General features: G+C 39.7%; 1 protein-coding gene across 3 annotated transcripts in view; it reads left to right on the top strand.

Annotated features, from left to right (window-relative positions):
• LOC144259914 (protein nucleotidyltransferase YdiU-like) overlaps positions 1 to 27,217 on the top strand; it is a 62,969-nt gene that overhangs the window by 9,986 nt on the left and 25,766 nt on the right. For 2 of the 3 annotated variants that reach the window (XR_013344929.1, XM_077808232.1), the window contains exons 8-17: positions 167 to 254; positions 1,620 to 1,689; positions 2,294 to 2,366; positions 3,989 to 4,072; positions 5,874 to 6,003; positions 6,315 to 6,359; positions 6,459 to 6,540; positions 6,632 to 6,724; positions 21,447 to 21,526; positions 22,929 to 22,972. Coding sequence is in view for 2 of the 3 variants with exons in the window: in XM_077808232.1 (XP_077664358.1) it covers positions 167 to 254; positions 1,620 to 1,689; positions 2,294 to 2,366; positions 3,989 to 4,072; positions 5,874 to 6,003; positions 6,315 to 6,359; positions 6,459 to 6,540; positions 6,632 to 6,724; positions 21,447 to 21,526; positions 22,929 to 22,972 (789 nt within the window). In the remaining variant the exon portion in view is untranslated. Of the gene's footprint in view, positions 1 to 166; positions 255 to 1,619; positions 1,690 to 2,293; positions 2,367 to 3,988; positions 4,073 to 5,873; positions 6,004 to 6,314; positions 6,360 to 6,458; positions 6,541 to 6,631; positions 6,725 to 7,776; positions 9,828 to 21,446; positions 21,527 to 22,928; positions 22,973 to 27,217 lie in introns of those variants that run through there. The other variant, XM_077808233.1, reaches the window with a different exon arrangement.

The following is a 27,217-nucleotide window of genomic DNA, read 5'->3' as shown; positions in this document are numbered from 1 at the left end:
TATGGGAATTTAATGATGTACACACACTCATATTTGGTTTTTAGTTTTATTTATATATATATATATATATATATATATATATAACATGCATGTGTATGTTTGTGTGTATGTGCGTGCATGTGTATCAGCAAGCTATTTAAATTTAACGTATATGTTTATGTTTAAGGTGCAGTAGTCCTACGTGTTGCCAAATCATGGTTTCGTATAGGTTCCTTGGAAATTTTAGCTCATTCTGGGGAACTGGACTTGCAAAGGTTAGAATGAAATCTTCATAGTAATTATATTAATTCTAATATAAATAAAACCTATTCAAACATGTATGTCCAGTAGTAATTTGGGAAGATCACTTATTGGACTGATTCACCTGATTTTGCTATTTACTTATAAGGAAAGAAATACTATTTAATAAAGATTCAAATGCCAGATATTCATGGTAAGGGCTGCATTTAGTTGTTTGGACTTGACCTTGCAAAAATGTTCGCACGGGCTTAAATTTACACACGAGTAGTCCCATTAACTAAGCAATTGTATACATTTTTGTAGGATGGGGGCTTCAGTTTGTAAAAGTTTTCATAGGGGCCTGTGTGTGCTACTGTTATATAAATATGAAATATAACAATAACAGAAGTATGTTCTGCAATATGTATTTTCCAGAAGTATGCAGGATTAAAAAGGGAATAATGTATGTGGGTAACAAACAATGGCAGAACTATTATAGGCTTTTTAACAATACTATAGTTTTCTGATCGTTAAAATATGTTGTCCCTTAAGCAGTTTTGTTGCTCAGTTTGAGAGAGCTGTTTTGTGATTTTTATTCAAGTAAGATTCCTTGGAATTTCCTCCTTTGAATCTATAGACTGCTTGCTAATCACTTACAGTAGGAACTCAGGCAGGTAGTGCTCAGAGAAGAAATAACAGTTACTTAACATAGTAAGCGGTTCTTCAAGATGATTGCCTGCCTGGATCCATGCTGCCTGCCCTCTGTCCCCTTTATTTTGAAATCTTACAGCAGATTTTTGGTTTGCAGAAGGAACTGAATTATGGTTGAGGCTGTGCTACATAGGATTTTAGTTTATATGTGTGCAGCCCCAGTCCGTTGTTTCTGAAAACGTTCCAAGCTAAGGCACCTAGGACCTGCATGTCACTTGCTGTCAGGACCCATATAGGCAGTTCTCGAAGAACGTATTATACTGTGGTAAATAGCTGTTTTTTATAAGGGTTTAGAATTCAGTCATTAAAATGTTCTGTGTGGAGAATCTTGGCTCAGAACTTTGCCTGATAGTGAATTTTTCTTATAACCAAACCAGTTTGTCAGAAAATGTTGTTATTCGGGCATGTAAACAAATACTGTGCTCTAATCAGAGAATGTAATACTTGGAGTTGTTTTAACATAATGTGACTGCTTCTAATCCTGTTCTGTGTGTGAAACATTAAGTTTTATTGCTAACAGATTCTATTAGGGTCTTACCCATTGCAGTTAATGAGTGTTTCTTTATTGACTTCATTGGGATTTGATCAGCCCTTTAATGTGGAGAATAAGAATGATTAGTCATCCGTTTGGCACATTAGTCCTAAAAATACTGGTTTTGGTTAAAGAACTGTTTGGTTCTTTTTTTCAGGACACTGCTAGACTTTGTCATACAAGAACATTTTCCATCTGTAAACATGAACGATTCAAATAGATATTTGGTGAGTATAGGAGAGACTTTCACTTTGCATGCATATTATCAACAAAGCATCATTTGTATTAACAACATAAAAAATAAAATTTAAAATATTGCAAATATCATTGAAGTGCGCTTGCAATTTTTATTCAAACAGATGTTTGCAAATATTCTTCTTCAATATTCTCATAGTTTTCCCTTCAACTTCAAGTATGAAGATTGTCTTTTCCTGCCCTGTTACTTTACACAAACATATTTATTATGGTAATATCACATTCTCCATTAATGTTTGTTCTCCTTATGCCCTTCATATCCTAACCATAGACTAGTGATGGAGTGCAGGATCATGCTCTACCCTAAATACATGCAATATACTTGATCATTACTACACTTTCGTTTTATTATTATTGCTATTGCAGCTGAGTATGTGTATTGTCACACACCTCTGGGTGTTCTTGGATAAGATCATCATGCAGCTAACTCACTGAGAGTGTGTGCCCAAATATTAAAAAGAAACCAAGTATAACGTGCCAACTGTTATTTTTAAATAAACTATATATTTGATAACATAGCGTTTATCTGTATTTATTAATTAAAGGGTTTGAAGTGAAAAATGTTTTTGATTTCAGGACTTTTTCTCTAAAGTGGTATTGGAGACTGCAAATCTGATTGCATTGTGGATGTCAGTGGGCTTTGCTCATGGTAAGTGATGATAGCTCAGTTAAATTATTGGTGTGGTAATTGTAAAATATTAAGGTCTGTTAAAAGTCCCTTTACCCGTAATAAATTCAAAGCTTTTTGGTTTTGGTATTTGTTTTGTTTAAATTTCCCTAGAATGTATCCGTGTTTATTAAAAAAATTAAAAAAACGAGTTAAAAACTGTGCAAAAAATAATTTCACAGTTTTTTGGGTAATTATCAGGGTTAATATTGGGGAGATAGGAGGACAGAAAATAGCAACAAGTAGAGAAAAGTAAGAGTATTGAAAGTTAAAATAGTTTAGTGCTGTGGTTTATTTCATGAACTGTATATTAACAGTACATAGGTATATGCACGTGTGTGTGTGCGTTCGTGTGTGTGTGTTTCTTCCAGTACATTGCCTTACTTTAACAGACAGCCCCTCACTTACACTTAGATTAATTTATTATTAACATAAACACATCTATCTAATACAGTGTATTGGATTTTCTTAAGATAATTAGTATTTTCATGTGCTTGAAGGGTTCAAAATTCAGGTGAAAATTGGTAAAAACCAAAAAAAAAATAGCTTTTGTAAAACCTGGGGATTTTTTTGGTAGAGATTAGTAAAAACCAAAAATGAAGATCCTTACATATACTCAATAATGGCTTTTGCTTTGTCATGTTTAATTCTCCTCCTTTTTGTCCTTTATTTCAAACTTTTTGGCATTTTTGCCTACAATAATACCCCTGTTGTTGATTAGCGCTTCTGCAAGTTTTCTCTGACAGATTCAAGAGAGATTCTGATTTTCAAAGTGCAGACAGATTAGGAAGAGGCAAAAGACTGGTATAGTACATGGGCTTCTCAAAAAATTCTTTAAGAAGGGTTGCTGGTTAGTGGCAAAGAACACAGTTTTATCAATATTACTTATTTAGGTCAATCTACTGGATTTTTTTTAAAGTGAACCCTTTAGATGATACAATACAGTGGTTGTTTTTGAAAGACAGTTGCACTGACATACCACTAGTGCATGTAATAGTGTTTTGTAATGTATGCAGAGGCCACATGTTGGTGTCATATAATGGGCATGAGTTTGGGATGCCTTCATTAGATCCTATCCTATATAGTCAGATAGTGCAGTGGTGCAGCAACATCAGTACCTAAATTCACTGAGATATGAATTTGTTTATTTGTAAAACCACTGTACTATCAATATGCTATGAAACTTTGTTTCAGAATTATACCCCATAAGTAGAATCAGCATTATATTGCTAATATACCACACACACAACTCACAAGGAAAGGAAAATAATTGATCAAGTGTGCAAGAGGTAGTCATAGTTCCTCAATGTCGCCACTGAAAGTAAAAGGAGACCGTGCCATCTAGGCATAGAAACAAGATGAGATATCACAGAGACATCAGATGTTTTCAGTTTTGATATATAAAATGCCTGCAAAGTTGGGAACAAGGGACTGAACTTAAAATCCAGACTCTCATCTGCTGGGCCCAACTTTAGTTATTGTAATTTAAATCCACTGTAATCTAGGCTTTTCAGCAACTTTTCTGCTTTTGATAAATCAGCAGCGTGTAGAATAAACAACTTTATTGTTTTAATAGTTGTATTTTTGTTGTTGATTAATTCTAGGTGTGTGCAATACAGATAACTTCAGTTTGTTATCCATAACAATAGATTATGGTCCATTTGGTTTTATGGAGTCCTATGATCCAAGTGAGTATAGCACATGTATTTGAATATACATGAAATTTCTTCTTATTGTGTTGTTATATAGTTTTTGTTTGCTCAGAATGTTCTTAACATTATTAGCACATGGATCCTACATGTGTGTACTATTGCATGTACATTGGTCAAAAAATAAGTTTTGTGCATCTAGTTGCATTTTAGATGAGAGAGCAGTTTTACTGTGTATTACACAAGTTCTATTTAAACTGTACACTAAAAAACTTGCAGGTAATGTATATTACTACTAAACCCATTTCCATGAAGTATCTCTCATACTGACATTCATCAGATTCCCAGATGCTACAGCAGAAATCCAGAAAACTCCGTAAAAATTGAATACAGCTAAAAGTAGCCAAAAGCAAAATCTATATATGAATTTCTATATGTCATCTTTTATCATTTTGACTTTACCATCACAACTGTTAATACAGGGGGTAAAAGTCAAAACCCAGTTATGACACTCCACTGTAAATCTTTAATTGAAAGCATGAATTATATTGCTCTCTCCATCTCTAATAAATAGACATATGTCCAGAAGATGGTCTTCAGATGTACATTTCATTTAGGCTGGGGTTTGGAAGTCAAATGATGGCTGGGGGTCAGGCTCAATGGTGTTGAAATCTCACTGTCCATTTTCATAAGATTACAGGCTCAAATGATGAAAATCTCATGAAATCTGATCTTGTACACCTTAGGCATATCTCAGCTGGAACCTTAAAAGAGGCTCTTCTAGTCTGAGTTCTTTCCCTGAAGCCAAATCAGAGGAGTGGATGTAGATCTGCAGATTCAGATTTGAACATGTACCTCAGCTCCCAAAATTCACAGTTGTGTAGGTGGTCTGGGGAGAAGATTGGGTTGCATTTGAAGTAGTGTTTTGGGCCCACCTCTAATAACAGTGAATCAAACAAAGTAGAATTCCTATTTGACACCAACTCTGAGATGCTGTTCATAGTCACAGTCCTTGTTTCCTTCTGAGTGCTAGGGCTGATCCCCATTAGTATTACTTCTGGTAGTAGCTTCCTCAGAGAGTGCAAAGGAGGATCCAGGACGACAGCCTTTTCCCCCCATAGACACTGAACAGCAGAGCTGGCCCTGTTCTGGACAAGAAGTGCATGCTGCATCCTTTCTGAGGTTGATGCTGTGGCTACGTTTACCCTTTGCTCCTGGATGCATTATGCCTTTCGTGAAGGGTATGCGTTTGCCTATTCGCTACTCATTAAAGTGGACTTTCTTATACTGGAACATTTTAGCCCTAAATATTTCAAAAGCAAATATATAATTATATATAATTTGAAATAATATTTATGTTCAGATAATTAGGGTCACTACGCTACTTAAAAATATATGCATCTCATTTACTGAGATTACATCATAAAAATATTTTGTTGTTTGGAAGTCCAGAATCCCTAGGCATCGAATCATATGATATTTAATAGTAGCATTATTTATATTAAAGAATACTGAAAAACATTATTCTGAATGTAAAAAAGAATTGGCTGTTTAAATATCTGAATTTATTCTGTGTCTTGAAGTGGGAAAACAACACTTGTGACCATCTGGGAACTTGTGCTCTAAGAATGTATTCCTTACTCTGGCAAATGTTAGATCCCGGGCTAATCCAGTGTAAATAAATATTCTTGTGTTTGGAGTACTCTGAGTTAATATTTAGTGCTTGCAAGACTTCTGTTAGTTTGCTGTGTAAATATGAAAAATTAACCTCTTTAAAATATTAAACTTTGGTTGTTTATTCTAATTAATCTGTTGAAATGTAATGCTTTGTTTCAAACAGATTTTGTTCCAAACACATCTGATGATGAAAGGAGGTATAAAATAGGAAACCAAGCAAATGTTGGGATGTTTAATCTGAACAAGCTGTTACAAGCTCTAAAACCTGTATTGGATCACAGACAAAAGCATCTGTAAGTTATCCTTAAAAATATCTTCACACTTAAAAGAACTAGAGAGAGATGCTATAATGGCCATATGTGTAGGAGAAAAGGGGGCTCTTTTTTTAGGAAGTTTGATTTCTAAACAGAAAGTATTTTCTGGATATGTTACGAGCCAAACAAGACTGTTTTTAAAACAAATAGAAAAATATCAAAATGGGGTAAGAGAGAAGTTTTTCATAAATAGGTACAAGCCAGAGAAGGTTTCACACTTGAATGTGAAGCTGAATTGTCTTTGGTATTACTATTGGTCAATAGGATTTGATATTTCCTTACTTTTATAGTGCTTTCCAGATTCTGGAGGGATACTCTGAGCATTATTATAGCCGGTATGTACTTCCATAATTCAGATTTTAAAGAAGCATATACTATAGAATATGTTTTCTGAACAATGTCTTTGCCTTCATAACTTCTGTTACTACTTTCAGTTTTACAGAACTATTCAGAGCAAAATTGGGTCTCCTTGGGGAGAGTGAGGATGATAACTATTTGATTGCTTTTCTCCTAAAAGTGAGTTTATTATTGGCCATTCTTTTGGGGATATTTGAACTGATGTCTAATATTTTAAAAACACTGATAGAAATGTATTTAATTTCATTAGCTCATGGAAGATACAAAGGCTGATTTTACAATGGCATTTCGGCAGCTCAGTGAGATTACTCAAGACAAGCTAAAAGAGCTCCGTGTTCCTCAGGTATTAATTAATATAATATATTTTAGGAACATTTTATTGGCCTTTGAGCTCACCGAGGCAAGTCTGGAATGAATAAGTGACTAATTAAGGGTACATAGTGAAAACTACATACATCAGGTATGTCTTCTGAGCACCTTCAGCCACATTAGATGAAAGGATTGCTAAGAGAATGCCATCTCCTAACATGTTAAGTGTATATATTTAAACAGCAGAAATATTAATAGGAAAAAAACACTTTTGTTAGCATAGAGATAGCTAAAAGCGGTTCTTCATAAAGCATATATGGTATCTTCAAAGTTTACGTTCTACAGCCTTTACAGACAAGGACGCTGCTGCATCTGCAAACTTTATATTTCTTCTTTCAGCAGTGTCCACTTCAGGTGAGCTCACACCCTTGCACCTTTAATCAGATTTTTGGTAGTAGTGCCCATTTGGTCCGTGTATGTGACTTACGCTTCCTTGGGCCCCAATTAAAGGCTATATAGGGCTGCCTGGGTGAACCAGCCCAGTTCCTTCTCAACCTCCTGGGCCTAACACAGAGCATTAGTGTGTCTTACTTTTGAAGTTTCTGAGCCTGGTTACCCTTCTTTAGTTTGTTTTTTCTTTAGTTATTTTATTTACTTTTTATTTAGGGGGACTTTCTCTTGATCCCTTTTCCCCTTTGGGGAGGGGAAACTTCCCATGTTAAATTGCTTTGCCCGGGGGTATGTCAGACTTTCCAGGTTTCAAGCAGTTTATCTCTTACTGGGAGGCCATTCCATTCAGTGACTGGCATTCCCGTTGTCTCTGTTGCTTTGGAGGTCTCATATCCCACGTAAGTGCTCCATCTGCTCAACTTTTAAGGGCAGGGCAAAAAAACACTGACAGATAAAACTGAGATTCTAAAGAATGGAGCATTCCCTCCAACTGGCCTCAGATCCAGGTCAGGAGACCCCCCTCGATGTCAGTCACTTAATTAACAGAGTGCTCCGTCAACTTTGACATGTTTACCTGCGTTTACATGAGGTAGATCCACAGACAAGACCCACAAAAACCAAAGTCTTTCTCCACAGAAAGAGTCCACTTCAAAAGACCTCAGTCCCTGCAGAGCAAGACTGCTACGAAGACCTGGTGTCCCACCTTGGGTATGGCTGAGGCTCCAGATGCTCTCGGAATCGATCCTGTGCCTCGGGCGCCAGGCTCAGCAGAAGAAAGCATGCTTCATCGAAGCATTCCACGCCTCAGAGAACAGTACCCGCAACTTCTTTGGTAAAGTCTACATCTAAGTTGGCCACTAAGATGGCGTCAGTACCGGGAAGACACCATGCCTCTTATCCACTCTCAGCAGTCCCCAAGGCATCTTCATCAGTACCATCTATTTCAACCAGAGTGGGCTTGCCAGAACAGCATATACCCTCAGTACCAATAATGGAATGATGCCCCACTCTTCAAACCAACCCGATATCATAGGGGTTCAGATTCTCAAGGGATCTATTTGTTTCAGAGAAGCTGGAGTCTCTCTTCTTGGTCGGTACTAGGAGGTTATCAGTACCAAGAAAAGCACAGTCACTGAGATGGGACCTTTCCACAGCACCGCTTGACTTGTCAACATCTTCAGAGAGTACCGGTGGTCCCCTTCTTGAAGAGGAGGAATTTTCCTCCAATTTGAGTATTTTGATCCAGGGATTTCCATCCTGACACTTCTGACAAGAGTGGGGAGTTGCATCAAAGACCAGCCCGTGTATCCCAGACCTTGTTCAAGGACAAGTGGTTGCCACCCCTGTCAAGGCTGATTCCGCGCTCTGGCACTTCGAGTGCAGAAGGTGGGGGCTCGCAAGGACTCTAAAAATTAATACTTGCCACTCCAGGCTTGTATTAAACTCCCAAGGTTACAGCTTTTCTCTGACCTTGGATTGGTAGATGCTGCCACCACCCAAGTGCAGAACTGCTTTGAGAGACCAGGAAGGCTCACTTGGGAATTCCTTCCTGTGGGATACCCTCAAGCCCTTTCACACGCCCCTCCAGGGAAGAGCTGAGGGCGGGGGGGGGGAGGAAATAAGCTGTTGCCACTAGCTAATTAAATAGTATGCACAAACCTCTTAAGACACACAAATCCAATTCTGTTTTTAAAAAAGGTAAATTATATTTTAAAAAAAAAGGAAGGAAAATACATCTGGGAACTCAGCTGTTGCTAGATTTTAAAAGAGCAATTACAAGGATTAAGCACCAAGAATAGTTTTCTTGAGGTCCAGCTTAAATGTTACAAGCAAAACAGAAACACTGGGGTTAGCACAGAGGAATCCACAAGCCATAAAGAAATAAAGGGATAAACCTAATCTTGTCTTCCTAGACATTTTCTGATCTACTTACATATCTGGGGTTTCAAATGAGTAGTTTCTAGGTATGATACTGATGACTTGTCATACCTGGTCCCAAGCTTTTTACAGCATCACTGCTCCGTCCCCCTCTTCCCGGAAGAACAACCACTGACAGAGGGGAAATTTTTTTCTCAAGTTTAAAAAGCTCTAGCCTTCCCATTGGCTCTTTGGTCAGGTGCCCACTCACTTTCTTTTACCTATGTATAGCAGTGAGACTTTTTAACCCTTTACAGGTAAAGCAAGTAGAGAACAGCTACTAAGAGGGATTTTATAGCAAGCTGGCTGACTGGGTTTCCATAAAAGGGAGCTATTCCACCTCCCCTTCATTTATCACAACCCCCTTTTGGTCCTTCTCAGTGGCCTACTGGGATCCATCAGCAGTTTTACCATGCCCCTAGTCTCTCTTTCAGAAAATACAAGGGAGAAGTTCCTGTAATCCAACTTCTCCTCCTCTCTTACCTCACGCACCTTTGAGGGGCAGGAGGTCAGGGCAGATAAAGAGGTCACTCCCCAAACAAACATTTCTTCATCTTCCCCAGATGAAGCTGTTATACCTCTCTCATTGACTGTGGCTGACGACTTTGGACATTTCTAAGAGTTAATGAAGTGCATTGCAAACTTCCTCCAGATCAGGAAGTCACAACATAAGCTCCTGGACATCCTCCAATGGACTCCCTCTATCCGAGTTGCCCTGTTTATTAATGAGGCTCAGTCAGCTGTGTAGCTAGGTGGAGTGAACAGGGGCAGCAGACATAAAAAAAGGTGCCAACCACTTGTACTCACTGGGCGGCACTCTGGGTCCTCGGCGGCACTGAAGGCCTCCGCCGCCGAAATGCCACCGAGGAGCCAGAGCACATGCAGGCCCCCACCGCCAATGAGCTGGAGCACTGCCAGGTGAGTAAAAATTTAAAAAGGCACCACTTGTGCTCAGAGGGGGAGCAGCCGCTACGCTACTGGGCTTAGTTGGATCTTGCCAAATCCGTCTGGGAGTCCCCTGCGATGATTCTGCTGAAGTGTAAATGAACCGATAAGAAAATGTTACATCCCAGCTAAGGACTCTGAATTTCTGTTCACCAGTCCAACACCAAAGTTCTTGGTTGTGCAGGCACTAAATGAACACGGCAGATAATGTTATGTGAAGGCCGTGCCATGTCATAAGGACCAAAAATGCTTTGATCTATTCAGAAGAAAGAGCTATTCATCCATGACTCTTCAGTTTAGGATCGCAAACTATCAAGCTCTCATGGCTAAATAAAATCACTCAAATTATGCCAAATTCACCACCTTTATTGAGCATCTGCTGGATGATCAACATGACCAGTTTCAGGCTATTGTTAATGAGGGTCATCTGTTAATTAGAACATCACTACAGGCCTCTTTGGATGCAGCCAACACTGCCGCTCAGTCCATCTCTGTGGCAGTAGTCATGCAGAGGGCTTCCTGACTCTAGCTGTCTCGATTCCCAAGGAAGGTCCAAATCATGATTGAAGACCTTCTCTTTGATGGCCTCAAACTGTTTGCTGAGTCCACTGATGATTCCCTGTGTACTCTTAAGAATTCCAGAACCACATTAAAATCCTTTGGAATTTACATGCCTACAAACAAATGAAAATTTAGTAGATCCTAAACTGCACAAAGATCCCTTCCCACTTCATTCTCAGGTTTTCAAAGACCGTATCAACCTCCCAGGAAAAAGTCAAGGTTCCAAAGGAAGAGATCACCTGCTCCTTCTGTGCCCGCTACTGCATCATCATTATCATCTAAGCATTAGTTTTGATGGACTGGTCAAATTATCTCTCAATACCAGGCTACATATACACCATTTTACCCATCTTCCACTCTTTGGAAACTGTTTCTCCCATTTTCTTTTTGCAATGGAGAGAATCACATCAGACAAATGGATGCTAGAGGTCATAAGATCAGGATACTCTATTCATTTTACCTCCCTTCCCCATCCCTCTTCATGGACCCTTCTCCTGAACACCTCTTAAAGCAAGAAGTTTTAACCCACTTCTGCAAATGGGTGCAATAGAATCAGTTCCTGTTCTGCATAGAGGGAAGGGGTTTTATTCCAGCTGCTTTCTGGTCCTGAAAAAGAAAGGACAGTGGAGACCAATTTTAGATCTAAGATTCCTAAATAACTTTGTCAAGTCTCAAAAATTCAGGATGGTGTGACTTACATTTATAATTCAGTGATTACAACTGGGGGATTGGTTTTTAGCCCTCAACCTTCAGGATGTCTATTTTCATATCACAATTTACCCATTTCACAAATGATTCCTGTGCTTTTCAGTAGACCAGGGCCACTTTCAATATCGAGTGCTCCCATTTGGCCTTTTGTCTGACACAAGAGTGTTCTCAAAGGTGCCGGCAGTTGTCGCAGCTTATCTTCGACATCCGGGGATAACCATTTTTCTATGCCTCAACAACTGGCTACTCAAAGGCTGGTTTTACAATGAGGTTTTTGACACCATAAAGAGGATGAGCTCTCTGTTCCATGAGCTAAGGTTGCAGCTCAACACTGAGAAATTCAAGTTGAACCCAGTACAAAGAATAGAGTTCATAAGAGCCTCCTTGGACACTATATCAGCTAGGGCTTATCTTCCCCTTAATGGATTCTTGATGTTAGTGAATCTTGTCTCAAAGATTCAAATCAGCCCATAGATACCAAAAAGAAGTTGTCTTCAATTGCTCAGACACATGGCAGCCTGCACTTCTGTGATGTGATGTGCCAGGCTCCACCTTTGATATTTCCAGGGCTGGCTCAGGACTGTTTATAGTCCAAACAAACACAGCTTGAACAAGTTAGTGTCGGTCTCTCGTCAGGTAAGAGTCTCTCAGTTGGTGGAGGGACATCAACAAAGTCATCACGGGGACTCCGTTTGTTCAGCCTCCTCCCCCATCACTAAAATGACAGATGCAGCCCTGAGGGGTTGGGGGATGCCTTTGGGGACCTTCACAGACCCTGGCAAATGGTCTTCTCAGGAGATACGACTACACATCAACTTCGTCGAACAGAGGACAGTCAGGAATGCGTGTATCCACTTCCTCCCTTTAATCTCCCTTTTGGAGATGCCTTCCTCATTTCATGAACAAAAGGCTTTTGTCAAGGTTCCTTCCCCACTCTGAACTCTAGGGTACAGATGTGGGGACCTGCATGAAAAAAACCCTAAGCTTATTTTTACCAGCTTAGGTTAAAACGTCCCCAAGGTACAAACTATTTTACCTTTTGCCCCTGGACTTCATTGCTGCCACCACCAAGCATCTAACAAAAATATAACCGGGAAAGAGCCCACTTGGAAACATCTTTCCTCCCAAACCCTACACCCCCTTTCCTGGGGAAGGCTTGGTAAAAATCCTCACCAATTTGCAGAGGTGAACACAGACCCAAACCCTTGGATCTTAAGAACAATGAAAAAGCAATCAGGTTCTTAAAAGAAGAATTTTAATTGAAGAAAAAAAAGTAAAAGAATCACCTCTGTAAAATCAGGATGGTAAATACCTTACAGGGTAATCAGATTCAAAAAATTGAGAATCCCTCTAGGCAAAACCTTAAGTTATAAAAAGACACAAAAGCAGGAATATACATTCCATTCAGCACAACTTATTTTATCAGCCATTTAAAAAAACAGAATCTAACACATATCTAACTAGATTGCTTATTAGCCCTTTACAGGAGTTCTGACCTGCATTCCTGCTTTGGTCCCGGCAAAAACAACACACAGACAGAGAGAACCTTTGTTTCTCCCCCCGGCTCCAGCTTTGAAAGTCTCTTGTCTCCTCATTGGTCATTTTGGTCAGGTGCCAGCGAGGTTATCCTAGCTTCTTAACCCTTTAAGGTGAAAGGGTTTTTCCTCTGGCCAGGAGGGATTTAAAGGTGTTTACCCTTCCCTTTATATTTATGATAGCTTTCCATATGTATTTCCCCCAACACCTCTGATTCTGAAGGCGATCAACAAGATCAAGCACAACAAAGCCATAATAGTCTGAGCATAGAATCATAGAATATCAGGGTTGGAAGGGACCTCAGGAGGTCATCTAGTCCAACCCGCTGCTCAGAGCAGGACCAATCCCCAATTAAATCATCAATCAGCATGGACCAGGCAGCTATGGTATCCTTTCCTGATTCAGCCATCTGTCAGGTGATCAGCCTTCCATCCATTCCTCATTTTTCCCAGGATGCTGGCTGCACTCTTCATCCCAACCTGAATGTACTTCGTCTCAGAACTTGGCTCCTCAATGGTTCATGGGATTACAGTTGACTTGTTCTAAGGAGGTACAATGAGTATTATTGGACAGCAGCAAAGATTCCAGGAGATATGCTTACTTCCACAAATGGAAAAGATTCAGCCTACAATGTGTCCAGAGAAGTGTTCCACCTCTTAATTCTTACCTCTTGATCATCCTTAATTACCTCATAGCTAAAAAAACCCCAGGATTGTCTTTCAGCTCTGTCAGGGTCCATTTGGCGGCTATAACAGCCTTCTGTTCAGCAGTTGAAGGATTCTTCACCCTATGATGTTGCACCCCATAATTCTTAATGGAAATATGCTTATGAATGTATATATGACACAACTGGAATATATTTTATGCTACATATACCATGTAACATATCTCTGTAAAGTTTATGATCTATTGAATATATTCATCCTATTTGTATGCATGTTTCATTTTTGTATTCAAAGTTATGAATATTGACTATGTATTTGTTTAATTTTAAGTAGCCTCAGTGAAGCAGTTGGTCAGCTTCCTGAGAAAAGACTGTTTTCAGTAAATGTCTAATCAAGAAACACTTAAGCCAACAATGAACTTGGAGACGCCAATCCACATCTGATCTTTCCCAGGAATGTGGCCTGGCTGGTAAGGAACTCAGTTATGCATGGACATGTGACATGCCCATGTGACTCCAAAACTCCATCTTGGAGCTGCATTCTGGATAGGAGAGAGGAGGAGGTCTCCACCCACAAGAGAGAGTCTATTTAAGCCCCTGGGAGAGCCCTCCATTTTGTCTTCAGCTGGCTCAAGAGATGACCTTTCCACCCCCAAAAGGATACCTGAAAGAAACGGGAACAAAGGACAGTGTAAACGGGTGTGAGTGGTTGCTGGACCCAGACTAGAAGGAGACTAGTCTGTAAAAGAAGCTTACTAGAACATCTCTTAGGGTGATTTTTCATCTGTAATCATTTTCTGACTCTATTGGGCATAGACTTGCGTGTTTTATTTTATTTTGTTTGGTAATTTACTTTGTTCTGTCTCTTATCACTTGGAACCACTTAAGTCCTACTTTTTGTATTTAATAAAATCACTTTTTACTTATTAACTAACCCAGAATATGGATTAATACCGAGGTGTGGGAAGGGGGACAGCTGTGAATCTCTATCAGTGTTATAGAGGGTTAACAATCTATGAATTTACCCTGTATAAGCTTTATACAGGGTAAAACGGATTTATTTGGGGTTTGGACCCCATTGGGCGTTGGGCATCTCAGTGTTGGAGACAGGAACCCTACTTTAGCTGTTTTCAGTTAAGCCTGCAGGTGTTTGGGGACATGGTTCAGACCTGGGTCTGGGTTTGCAGCAGGCTAGCGGGTCTGGCTGAAACCAGGCAGGGCACTGAAGTCCCAAGCTGCCAGGGGAATCTGGCTCGGGGTAGTCTCAGCACATCAGTTGGCAGTTCCCAAGGGGTTTTCTGTGATCGAACCCGTCACACACCCATCCTACAACTATAAGATTTCTGGGGGACAAAGAAACGTTTTCCCCCAAGTTAGGGAACTCACTCCTATCTGGGATTTGAATTTAGTATTTAGATGCCTTATGCCAGGGCTAGGCAACCTGTGGCAACCCAAGGGCGGCACACAAGCTGATTTTCAGTGGCACTCACACTGCCCGAGTCCTGGCCACCGGTCCGGGGGAATCTGCATTTTAATTTAATTTTAAATGAAGCTTCTTAAACATTTTAAAAACCTTATTTACTTTACATACAACAATAGTTTAGTTATATATTTTAGACTTATAGAAAGAGACCTTCTAAAAACGTTAAACTGTATTATTGGCACACGAAACCTTAAATTAGAGTGAATAAATGAAGACTTGACACAACACTTTTGAAAGGTTGCCGACCCCTGCCTTATGCCTTTGAGCCAAACCTCTTTCCTCTTTAATTTATCTTTGAAGACAGCCTTTTTGGTGGCTATTACCTTTGCTCGCAGAATTGGAGAAGTAGGGGGCTCTAATGGCAGATCCTCCATTTACAGTATTTTTCAAGGACAAGATTTTGTTATGTACACACCGAAATTTTGTACCCAGGATATCATCTGAATTTCACATCAACCAGATTATGCGCCTTCCGTTTTTTCCCCCCTAAGCCTCATCGGTCCAACGAAGAGGTCATTTTACACACTTTGGACATTAGGAGGGCAGTAGCCTTTTATCTGGAAAGAATCAAGTCATTTGGGAAGTAACCCAGACTGTTTGTGACTATTGTGGATAGATCCGAAGATTCAGCAATTTCCACCCACAGACACTCCATGTGGATTTCTGATTGTATCATATTGTGCTATAAATCTTTAGATATACAGTCTCCTTCTAGGGTGTTGGCCCATTCCATGAGATCTCTGTCTGCTTTTATGGCATTTTTCAAGAATGTTCCTATTCTGGAAATGTATAAAGCTGCCACTTGGTCTTTTGTACATAATTTTCCTAAGAATTATTCACTGGTCCAGCCTTATGATCAGATGCTGCAATTGGAAATGCTGTGGTGTCTTCAATCTTGGACTTGGCACAAAAGTCTCCCTCTCTAGCTGGGGTTACTGCTGGTAGTCACCAGAAGTGGAGCACTTATAGGGACACTACTCAAGGAAAAAGAGGTTACTCACCTTATGCAATAACTGGAGTTCTGTGAGATGTGTCCCCCTATGGGTACTCCACTACTCGCCCTCCTTCCCCTCTGCTTTGGAGTTTCCTCTGGGGACTTCATGGTACATAAGGAACTAAGGACTGTTTGCCTGCACAGCCCTATATAGCTTTGCAGTGAGGCATGAGGAAGCTTAAGATGCATGTGTGGGCTGAATGGGCACTACTACCAAAAATCTCCAATTAAAGGTGCAAGGGGCGTTAGCACACCTGAAGTGGAGCACCCATAGGGATACACATCTCAAAGAACTCCAGTTACTGCACAAGATGAGTAACCTCGCCATGTAAGTAATCCCATGTCAGTGCAGTGGGACTATTCACATGCATGAAGTTGCTCATCTGTGTAGATATTTACTGGATTGAGGTCTAAATTTTCAAAAGTAATTAATTGTGTATGCAAAATATGGTCCTAATCCGTAAACATTTTGCGTGCTTCCTGTGAACTTCATTGGGAGTTGAGCACATCGGTGCAAACAGGTAATTATGCATGCAAAACAGTTTCCTGTGCAAAATGGATTACTGCATGTTCATTTAGCCATTTACATTATACAGTTATCTGCTACAACACACATATACTGTGTACATGCAGCATAGGCAACTAATTTTGCAAATGTAATAAAAGGAGTATTTGGATTCTATAATGCATAGGCTATATGTGACAGGTTCGGTCACAGAGACCTCCTTGGGACTGTCAACTGACGTGCTGGAATTACCTCTGAGCCTGTTTTCCACTGCCAGCTTGGGTTTCCAGAACCCTGCCTTGTTGAGCCAGACATGCTAGTCTGCTGCAACACAGACCCAGGTTTGGTCCACGCCCCCAAAGCTGCAGACTTTAACCAAAAACTGCTCAGCAAGTCACCTCTCTTCAGCACCCAGACACCCAGTTCCCAATGGGGTCCAAACCCCAAATTAATCTGTTTTAGTCTGTATAAAGCTTATACAGGGTAAACTCGTAAATTGTCCACCCTCTATAACACTGATAGAGAGATATGCACAGCTGTTTGCTCCCCCAGGTATTAATCATTTACTCTGGGTTAATTAATAAACAAAAGTGATTTTGTTAAGTATAAAAATTTAAGTGATTTCAAGTAATAATAGACAGAACAAAGTAAGTTACTAAGCAAAATAAAACAAAACATGCAAGTCTAAGCCTAATACATTTAAGAAACTGAATACAGGTAAATCTCATCCTCAGAGATGTTCCAATAAGCTTCTTTCACAGACTAGACTCTGTCTTAGTCTGGGCCCAATCCTTTCTCTGGTACAGTTCTTATTAGTTCCAGCTCAGGTGGTAACTAGGGGTTTTCTCATGACTGCAGCCCCCTTTGTTCTGTTCCACCCCCTTTCCTGTCTTGTGCCAAAGATATAAATCCTTTGTCTCTCTCTGGGTTCCCACCGTTCTAAATGGAAAAGCACCAGGTTTAAGATGGATTTCAGTATCATGTGACATGTTCACATGCCCTGTGAGACCCCAAGCCTCTATTCTTCCTGGGCTGACACACAGGAAGGCTACAAGTAAACAGAGCCATTTACAACCAATTGTCCAAGTTAATGGGAGCCATCAAGATTCCAAGCCACCATTAATGGCCCATACTTTGCATAGTTACAATAGGACTTCAGCGTAATACTTCATATTTCTAGCTTCAGATACAAGAATGATACATTCATGCAAATAGGATGAACACACTCAGTAGATTATAAGCTTTGTAATGATACCTTACAAGAGACCTTTTGCATAAAGCATATTCCAGTTACATTGTGTTTACATTCATAAGCATATTTCCATAAAACATATGGAGTGCAAGGTCACACTATAGTTGGGGAAATTAGCATTTCTTGCACTCTGTCTCAGGGTTGGAAGTCAACAAAATAGATCAGATACTCAGCTAACATAAACTGACATAGCTTTGTTGTCTTCTCTGGAGCTGCACTGATTTACATCAGCTAAGGATCAGACTTGATATTTTTTTTCTCTTAAAAAAATGTAAAGTCAAATAAAAATCCCCATAAGATTTACAATAGTCAAAATAGTAATTTGAGGTAATATATAATATTGATAAGGTTTCTGCTAGTTTTGGAGGTAGCTATGGCTTTCATAGAAATCAGTCTAATATAATTAAATTTCAATTTAGTTTAATTAGAGTAATTAATGTTTGTACAGAACTTTGAATATGTAACACACCAGAGAGAGCTAAGTGTTATCAAGTATTTAATGAATGTTGAAGTGATGAAAACAAGGTTGGTTGTTTTAAGTATCGTTTACACAAAACCTGCTTTTCTTAGTGAGGAAGAGGATGGAGTTTGTGAAACAATTGTTGTTTTAGAGATGCCTGTTCTATTTTAGGCCTTTCACCATCTATTTCCATGGCAGCAAAGCATTCAGGAATCTGGTATATTTCAAAGACAAAATACAGGAAATTCCACTTTCACAACAGCAGCTACAGACTAAAAATCCAAAAGGCTCTGAGATATTTAGTGTGTTTAACCCTAGCCCAGCTGCACAAACTGGTAATAAACAAAACTCTAGTCTAGGTCCACAAATTAGCATCGACCTTAACCTAACATGGGCCCACCAATAAGTACTAAGCCTGGATCCGACTTTGGGACCATTGGCCCGCCCCAATCTAGTCTTGTTCCCACTTGCCTGCATCAACCTTAACCGTAACCAGGGCCCACTGGGGTTTACCTAACCCTGACTTCAATGTAGCAGGCTGCACCCAGCCTGGAGCTACTAGCCAGTGTTCACTCTGAGCCTAGCCCAGGCCATGGTGCTGGCACCAAACGTAATGTTAGCTAGGGCTTATCAGGTCACGCTCAAATTTAACCTTAACGTGTGTACTGAGCTATCCCCAGTGTGGCCTCCCAGATAATCTAAATCCCTGCTTTTATTTAGGCCATCTAACTGGCCCTGAGACCTCATGCTAACTGGCCCATGGGCCATCGCCAGCCCTGATTTGAACCTGGGCCCACCATGGCCCCATCCCTCATCTGGTCCCTCTCCAATCCCAACGTGGGCCTAGGACTAGCCCTGATCACAGCTTAAGAACATGGGAACTCATCTTTGTCCCTGTCCCCTGCCCAGCCCACAGTCCTGTCCCATCCCACTGATAACTCAACTGAGCCTAACCTCCAGATCTAAATAACAAAATAAAACACGTAAAAACAATCTAACAACTGTAAAATGAGGTAGAAAAATATAGACTGCATTTAATGCTGTCCTCAACAGTGGAGGATTAACTAAAATGTTGACTGTGTGGAGGACGCTTAGCAAGTAATAATTTAATAACTAATAAACAGTAGAGGGGACTCATGGAAATCTGAAAGGAAACACATTTCTTTACAAAGGATTACTGTGGCTATTTATAATACTTTTTCTTTGTGGGGAGCACACATCGTCTTGTCCAGAAAACTCATAGACCCTCTTTAACTTTTGACCTTTTTGCTCCTCTTCTGAATCCAGCTCAGGACAGGCAAATCTTTGTGGGAGGCAAATGCATCTTTGTGGGAGGCAAAATGCTCTTGTGCATAAGGCTGAGTGTGAAAATCAGGAGAGATGGATTCTGTTCCCAACTATGTCACAGACATTTAAATGATCTTAGCCAAAGTCTCTGCTTTTCGTTTCCTCATCTGTAAATTCAGGATACCTGCCTCAGTGGGTTGCTCTGAGGTTTAATTTGTTAATATTTGAAAAGCTCTTTGACAGCCTCAGATGGCAAATGCTGTAGATGTGCAAAGTACTGTTATTTTGGAGAGACTCATGTATACCAAAGGGATGACTGAAAAGAAAAGTGTGTATACGTAAGAGCAAGAATAGCTTTGTCAGCTACAGAGTAAGAGACAAAACCTCTCCCTGGCTCTTAGCCAATGGAATCCTCCCAAACATGAAGTGGAGTCACTCCTGAGGCTATAGTAGCAGCTGTGGGCTGCAGTTGTGTTCTTGGTTACTGCATCTCTTCTTCTATGAGGGGCCAGGATGCTGAATCAGTTTAGCTGTGTCTGTCTCTCTGAGGTACTTATATGGCCCCCATTACCATAGTGTCTGATTGCTTCACAATCTTTAATATGTTTATCCTCACACCCCCTACTTGTAAGGTAGGAAAGTGCTATAATCCCCATTTAAATGAGGCACGGAGAGATTAAATGTCTTGCCCAAGGTGACCCAGGAAATCTGTGGCAGCAAGTCTTAGGCCAACATTCTAATGCTGCATGATCACGCCTTTCCTTGTGTACTAAACACACCCCTTCACCAGGCCGACGGACTTCTGCAGCCCTTATTTGGGCTGTTGCTGTTTGAGTAGCTGAACAAACTGTTTCAAGCATGTCAGTTTAGGCTTGTCAAGGATAAAGTGTTTTGTTCAGGGTAGAAGATAATTTAACCCAGGAGTTCTGATTCCCCAAACCTGATTTGAAATACCAAATGTAATTTTATTCTGTTTAAAAGATTCATACTTTTGAAAAGAAGGATTTTACTTAAGAAGTAAACATACCTACAGTTTTTCTATGCAAGAATGCTTTGCCAGTGGCAAGGTATGTTCTTAAAAACCAGAAGACCACTCGCATATTTCCCTCCAGATGCACCCATAAACCAATATAAACACATGCCAAAACCCAGCAGAAATATTGCAAGAACAGCAACTTAACACCATTGTATTCTCAACTAGGAATATCTCTTTTCTCCCGCTAAAGCCATTTATTCTCTCATCCATCATGTAGGAATACTGGACTTTCACATTCTCCTTCTATCCACAAGCTGGTTGCTCAAGCTAGTCCTTCTACCCAGTCACTTTCCCGGACTCCCTTGTTTTTCTTTCTTTTCACTTCCCTTTCTTTGTTTCACTCTTTGTTTCCTTCTCTCATGTACTGTGGTGTATCTCTTCCTTTATGCACATCTGTGCTTGTTTCCTCTTAGTCTGTTTCTATAATGTTTATCCATTTTTGCTGGCTTTTTTGTCCCACACAGCCAATGCAAAGCAACTAAACACAGTTTAACCAGCTCATGAAACCTGATTTATGGCTACTTTGCATCCCTGAAGTGGCTGCCCTGAGTCTCCTTTCTCATCTTGTTCCTTTATCAGACTTCTTTCTCCTCCCTTTCCTTCCCTGTTTCCTCTTTTCTTTCTTTGTCTACCACCTCTTCCCCCATTCATTTTCCTTCCCTCTCGCAAATATTTTTAAATAGCTGTGGTATTTTCTGTAAAAGAAGCGATTTATAAAGGGGCCTCACTTGAGGCACACAAAGCTCAGATACGGGGAGCACAAATATCTTTGTAGCATCTCTCTGGGTTAGCATGAAGCACAAAACAAGCACACTAAATAAAAGTTAAGGGCCAAGCACTGTGGCTTCTTTCTGCCCTGCTTATGTCCTAGAATATTTTATAAATCTGTTCACTTTGTTCGTTGCTTGTAAGTAACAACCTGCAGTGTATCTGTCATTAACAGTATTTTTTCATTTAGGAATTCTGGGCTCTGCAGGACCTTGCTAAACACAAGTTCTTTTCAGACTGGGTTACTATATACCTCTTAAGATTAGGACGGTAAGATAAATACAGTTTCAAATTAAAAATAACAAGAGTGTGTTTGGCAGTGGAATTTAGGTGCGGTAAACTTAATCTTATCCTGATCTGGGTCAGATATTGTGTGGTCTTTAGCCAATCCTATATATTGCTCCTGGGCACACTTTTACATACCATTTTTCCCTATGTGCATGGAAATATCACTAGCTGCCATGATAATTGCATTGCTGGAATGTATATTTATTCTGTCTAATTACAATCTGGTCTGGTCTGAAACACGACTTTGTAAAAATGCCATTACGGAGTTCAGCATTTAGTGTCCCTCGGTGATCCCATAGCACATTTACTCACTTTACAATTATGTTTGTTTTTTAAATTGACAACCCAGCAAATTCAGTCTGGGATTTGAAAGTCAAGCTGTGTTCTCTCGCTTCTGGTCAGGTGCTCTTCTCATATACACTTATGCAACCCTGTTGCCTTGGACATGGGGGACTGCACAGATGTGACTCAGTGTGTAACTGAAAGACAATGGATTGCATAGGTGTCTGCTTCGCAGTTGGAACCAGCTAAAATTCTGTTCTTTCATAAGCCAAGAAAGAACCCTGTTTGCTCTTACATAGTTGTGTTGACTCTGCAGGGCTGATAGTGGCAAAACATGAGAAATCAAACATTTTTAAACTCAAGACAATTCTCATTCTCTTTAAAGATACAATTCTCAGGGAGCAAATGTGCTGAGAAAGAAAATGCCATTTTCTCATAGTCACTTTTCAGAGTATAATTGCACTTAGGGGTTAATCCTGCTTCCATTGAAAACAATGGCAAAACTCCTATTAACTTCAGTGGAAGTAGAACAAAATATTTAAAAAAGTAAATAAACCCCACAAATGCATGGCAAAGTTATGTGCCTGATTTGCACATACATTTGCCATAGCTGCAGCTACAAATCTGAGATACTGGTAAATGTCCAGTGAGATTTGTAATTTGGCATTTATGCCAGTGAATAAGTATTTACCGTTTGCATTTGATCATATGCAGTTTAGGAAATTAGGTCAACAATGTCAAATGGAATGCATTTAGAATATATTCAGTACAGAAATTAAACTCAGCCACTTTGCACTGGATGCATTATCTTCTGAGAAACCTTGAGGGAGTATATGTACTTCAAGAGTCTAAACAAATGTAGATTGAATACTTTATGAATGATGTTTTGGGAAAATGTTAGGAGAGGGATAAAAGGGAAAGTAGATATGCCAGTTATGTTTGTTAAATTCTTGCTGTTCAACTAATGGAATTATTGATTTTTTCTATTTACAGTAGGATAGGAAACTATAATGAAAGGGAAAAGAGGGAAATGTGGTATCAAGAAGAGAAGTTAAAGGGCACAAAATTCATGAATATTTTTTGTTTGGTTTTCCACATATAGTAACATGGGTGATTCAGACAGTACAAGAAGAAAAAGAATGACAGGTATGTACATCAATTGGAGAATTTAGAACTTTTCAGGTGATTGGAAATCATTAGGTAACAGTTTATTCACAGAAGTATGCTATCTACGCACTGGGTATTCCATTAAATAATTACTGTGGTTGTGACATGTCACTGGTCTGAAGAAAGTATCAAAATTGTCCACTGGGAATAGAAATATGTACATTTGCTTTCCTGCAGATTATACAGAGCCTGAGTCTGTGACTGTTAGGGTACTGTGCAAGGTACAGCTTTTTTTTGTCTGAGGGGAGAGACTGGGTAATTGTATTTCATGGTAATTGTATTTGTTTCATTTTCATTTCATTCAAACAAAATCCCCCAACAACTCAGAAGCACTATCACACTTGTAAGTAGTGCCTAGCTGCACAAAACATGGTTCTTCAAGGCTATCCACCCCTTCCTTTCAGGAGCACTAAAAAGTACCATATTTTTATGAAAAAAAAGAAACAAGGGCCGGATTTTGGTCTCAGTTACACTGCTGTACATTTGGAGTAATTCTGTTAAACTTCAATAGAATTACTTCAGATTTATACCAGTGTAATTGAGACCTGAATCTGGCTAAATGTATCCTAACAGAACTGTATATACATATTTCAATTGAACAAATGGTCATGACGTTCATGGCTTAAAATAAAGCTTTATTCCTTCAGCGGTTAATGTTTTCACTCCTTCTATACTGTGTTTACATTAATTAAATTAAAATGATCCACCTTGCCCCTTCAGACTTTTTCCTTGTGTAAATTATCACAGTTTCAGTTACTTTAATTTAAAGTATCTCTTCATAATTACTTAGAATGTGAACAACTAATCTCATCCTGTTGCTGTGGCAGTTTAATCTAAGTGAAAGATATTAATGAACAAACATTATTAATTGGTTTCTAATCTTTCAAAGGTCAAGATACATCACATTGTTCTGCATTACATTATTTGATTAAAGCCAAATATAATTCTCTATGAATGCTTATCTAGAACTTGTGAAGTACAATTTACTTTTCTGCACCATTTTTTCTGTTGAGCAGGTATTAAGATGCAGTACCAAACCAGTTGCTATTTTTGTACAAAAAGGCTTTGAACATGTTGAAACAAAAAACATTCTGTTTTTTTAAAACTTGCTTTTATCCCTTTCCCCCAACAGTCTCCATAAAATGAAGTAGAAATCAGAAATGTACATAGCTGGCTTTTGTGACCATGGATGTGGAATCCACATTTCCTCTGTTTTTTACATTCCCTGAAAGCCAAGACTAATTTAAGTTTTCATTTAAAAATCTGAAATCTCTAACCCTTTCCACTGTGGGGGCAGTCTTCTGAATGTAAATTGACTGGTAGGAATGAAAGTTTACCACTGTGATTGAGATAAAGGACTGAAATCACTTCTGCTGGTTCAGAGAGAGGACTAAATTGCATATCTCTGCACCAGCAAGGAACTTGAACTGTCCTCTGGGTGGAATTCAACCCTGGCAAGGGCAGGTAGAAGCAGATGCAGCCTAAGAGAATCTAGCCTGGTATCTGAGATATCAAATAGTGGACTTTACTTTGATTCTGAGCTAGATTCAGTGCTCCTGTCACCCCGAATTTAGAATAATCCTATTACTAACACATAGGTATTGGAGAGGTAAACTGGCACCTAAAAATATAACTCAACAAGTAAATCTACATCGGAGCATTATAAGTGGGATTTTCAATATCTGTATGAAATCTTAACTCTTAAGGAAAATAGTATTTATTTCAGAAATATCAGTACTTTTACTACTACTGCTACTATTGCCCCTTTTATATAAGGATCTCAAATCACTTTACAAGTACATTAATAATCATCAAGCTTCACTTGTGAGATAGGGTAAATGTTGTTAGTATTTGTTATGATTCTGATTATCCACATCACTTGGGGGAAACTGAGGCACATAATTTAAATGACTAGCTCAAAGCTCCAGAATGAGTCAGTGGGTGGAGTTGATAGTTAGCTCATAGAATCATAGAATATCAGGGTTGGAAGGGACCTCAGGAGGTCATCTAGTCCAACCCGCTGTTCAAAGCAGGACCAATCCCCAATTTTTGCCCCAAATGGCCCCCTCAAGGATTGAACTCATAACCCTGGGTTTAGCAGGCCAATGGTTGACCCCAGGAATCCTAGCTTGCAGCTCCTGATCATCACTAGACCACACTCATCACTCTTTCTCACTAGACTTCAATTTAACATTATAACTACAATACCATTTTATATCAAAAGATCAATTTCTGTTGTGTACATAATATTGAAATCTCATTTATGCATTGTTTAAAGATGACCTAGCAATACTGACAAAACTTTATTATTTCCTAATCTACATGCAATTACTAAAATCATATAATCATTTCTTATCCTAGCATAGTTTTATACTGCTGCTTATCATCATATATTACTCCTGGGGGAATTCTGTGCCAAAAATTAAAAATTCTGCACATACTACTTTACAATTTTGCAAAATTATACATATTTTATTCTTAAAAATAACACAATATAATCAGACCAGTTTTAATTATTTCGGTAATTTATTTCAACTTATCTGTCAGCAAGTATGTCTGTAACAATACAGACCAAAAAAAAGATTCAGGAAATGTGTTTTTGACAAATAGATTCCTTACTAGGCATATTAATACAGAACTTTCATTTAAACTACAATACAGAAATGCATTTCCTGCATTCCTCAGAAGCAGTGCAAAGGCTTGAGGGCTTGGAGGAGCTGAGGGAGAGGGAAGAAACCTGGGCGTGAACCAGGAGGGTTTTTGGGTGTGGGTGAGAGAAGTATGGAAAAGGTTTTTTGGGTGGGGGAGGAATTATTAGGGAATTGGGGAGCTTCCCCCATGCAGACCCTGGCTGATCTCTAGCTTCTGCTATTCAGTCAGGCACATCTGCCCCGTCCCTGTGTGTCCCTGCACGCCCCGTCCCTGTGTGTCCCTGCACGCCCCTACCCTTTGCCATATGTGTCCTGCAGCCTCCCTCACCCATCCCCATGTGGCCCTGCAGCCCCATACCCCCTGTCCCCTTGTGGCCATGCAGCCCACCTCCCATTCAGCCCCTGGCTCAATGTTGTCACTCCACTAGCTCCTGAGTTGCTGCCCCCAGCCCTTTGAATCCCAATCCGTGACCGCCTAGCAGCTCTGTGTGCCCCACTCTGTTTGTCCAGTGCCTCCTCACCTGGCCCTGCTGTGAGGAATGCAGCCTCTCTGGCTGGCTGCCCTCTCTCCTGGCACCACAGCAACCCCTGGTGGACGAAAAGTGTAACTGCAGCATCTCTCCACCAGAATCTCTATTCTGCGGAGAAAAAATCCGGGGGACATGAATTCTGCACATGTGCAGTGGCGCAAAATTCCCCCAGGAGTAATATATCTGAGCGCCATCTATGTAAAATCATTAGCAATACCGAAATCTGTAGTGCACTTCATGGAGTCTTTGTCACTTTTTTCTTTTCAAGGTAAAATCTCTACTAGGGGTAGGATTTGTGGTTCTGATTGTTTGGACTTTATTAACTTACCTTTTTTCATAGAAGGGGGTGGTTCAGTGTTGTGAATATCATATGATGGAAAGACCTTTCAAAGAGGAAGATTTTGCAGCATTTCCTAAAGACAGTCAGACTCTGAATTTGCCTAATCTCCTCTGAATGTCTATTCAGTAGCCATATCTCCTCAACTTTCATGTGTCCTGGCCTTGGTGATCTACCTTGTTCCAGAGGAGTGCCACTGTCTCATCAGTTAGTATATTAGGTCAAAATTCATTCTTTGATAGACCAGGTCCCAGCTACATTAACTGCTTTGAGGATTAGGACCAAAGCATTAAACTGATATGAGAAGCTGTTTGGGAGCCAGTGGAGGGGTTTAATCATAGGCCTGATGTGCTCATGATGGCCTGTCCTGTGAAGGAGTTGTGCAACTGTATTATGTATGAGCTGGAGCTTGTGCATTGTTTCCACATTCTACTTCAGATACAGTAAATTACAGTAATCCAGCCTGGAGGAGACAAGTGCATGGATCGCTGTGGCCAAGTCCTTATCTTCAAGGAAAAAGCAATGTTTCATTGAAGCTGGAAGTAAAAGAAGGTAGTTTTAGATACTGATGCTACCAGGTCATCCATGCTTAGTGAGATGTCAAACTGAATCCTGAGGCTTGACACTTATTTGGTAAATGGAGGCAGTATGCTTTGAGTGGAAGGTGAAAACAGTGTCATGGTTAGTTCATCAAAGTATTTCCCTT

The sequence above is a fragment of the Eretmochelys imbricata genome, chromosome 2 (genome assembly GCF_965152235.1).
Source record: "Eretmochelys imbricata isolate rEreImb1 chromosome 2, rEreImb1.hap1, whole genome shotgun sequence".
Taxonomy (NCBI): Eukaryota; Metazoa; Chordata; order Testudines; family Cheloniidae; genus Eretmochelys; species Eretmochelys imbricata.
The sequence above is the reverse complement of the archived record's forward strand: the minus strand, read 5'-3'. Positions and strand labels throughout refer to the sequence as shown.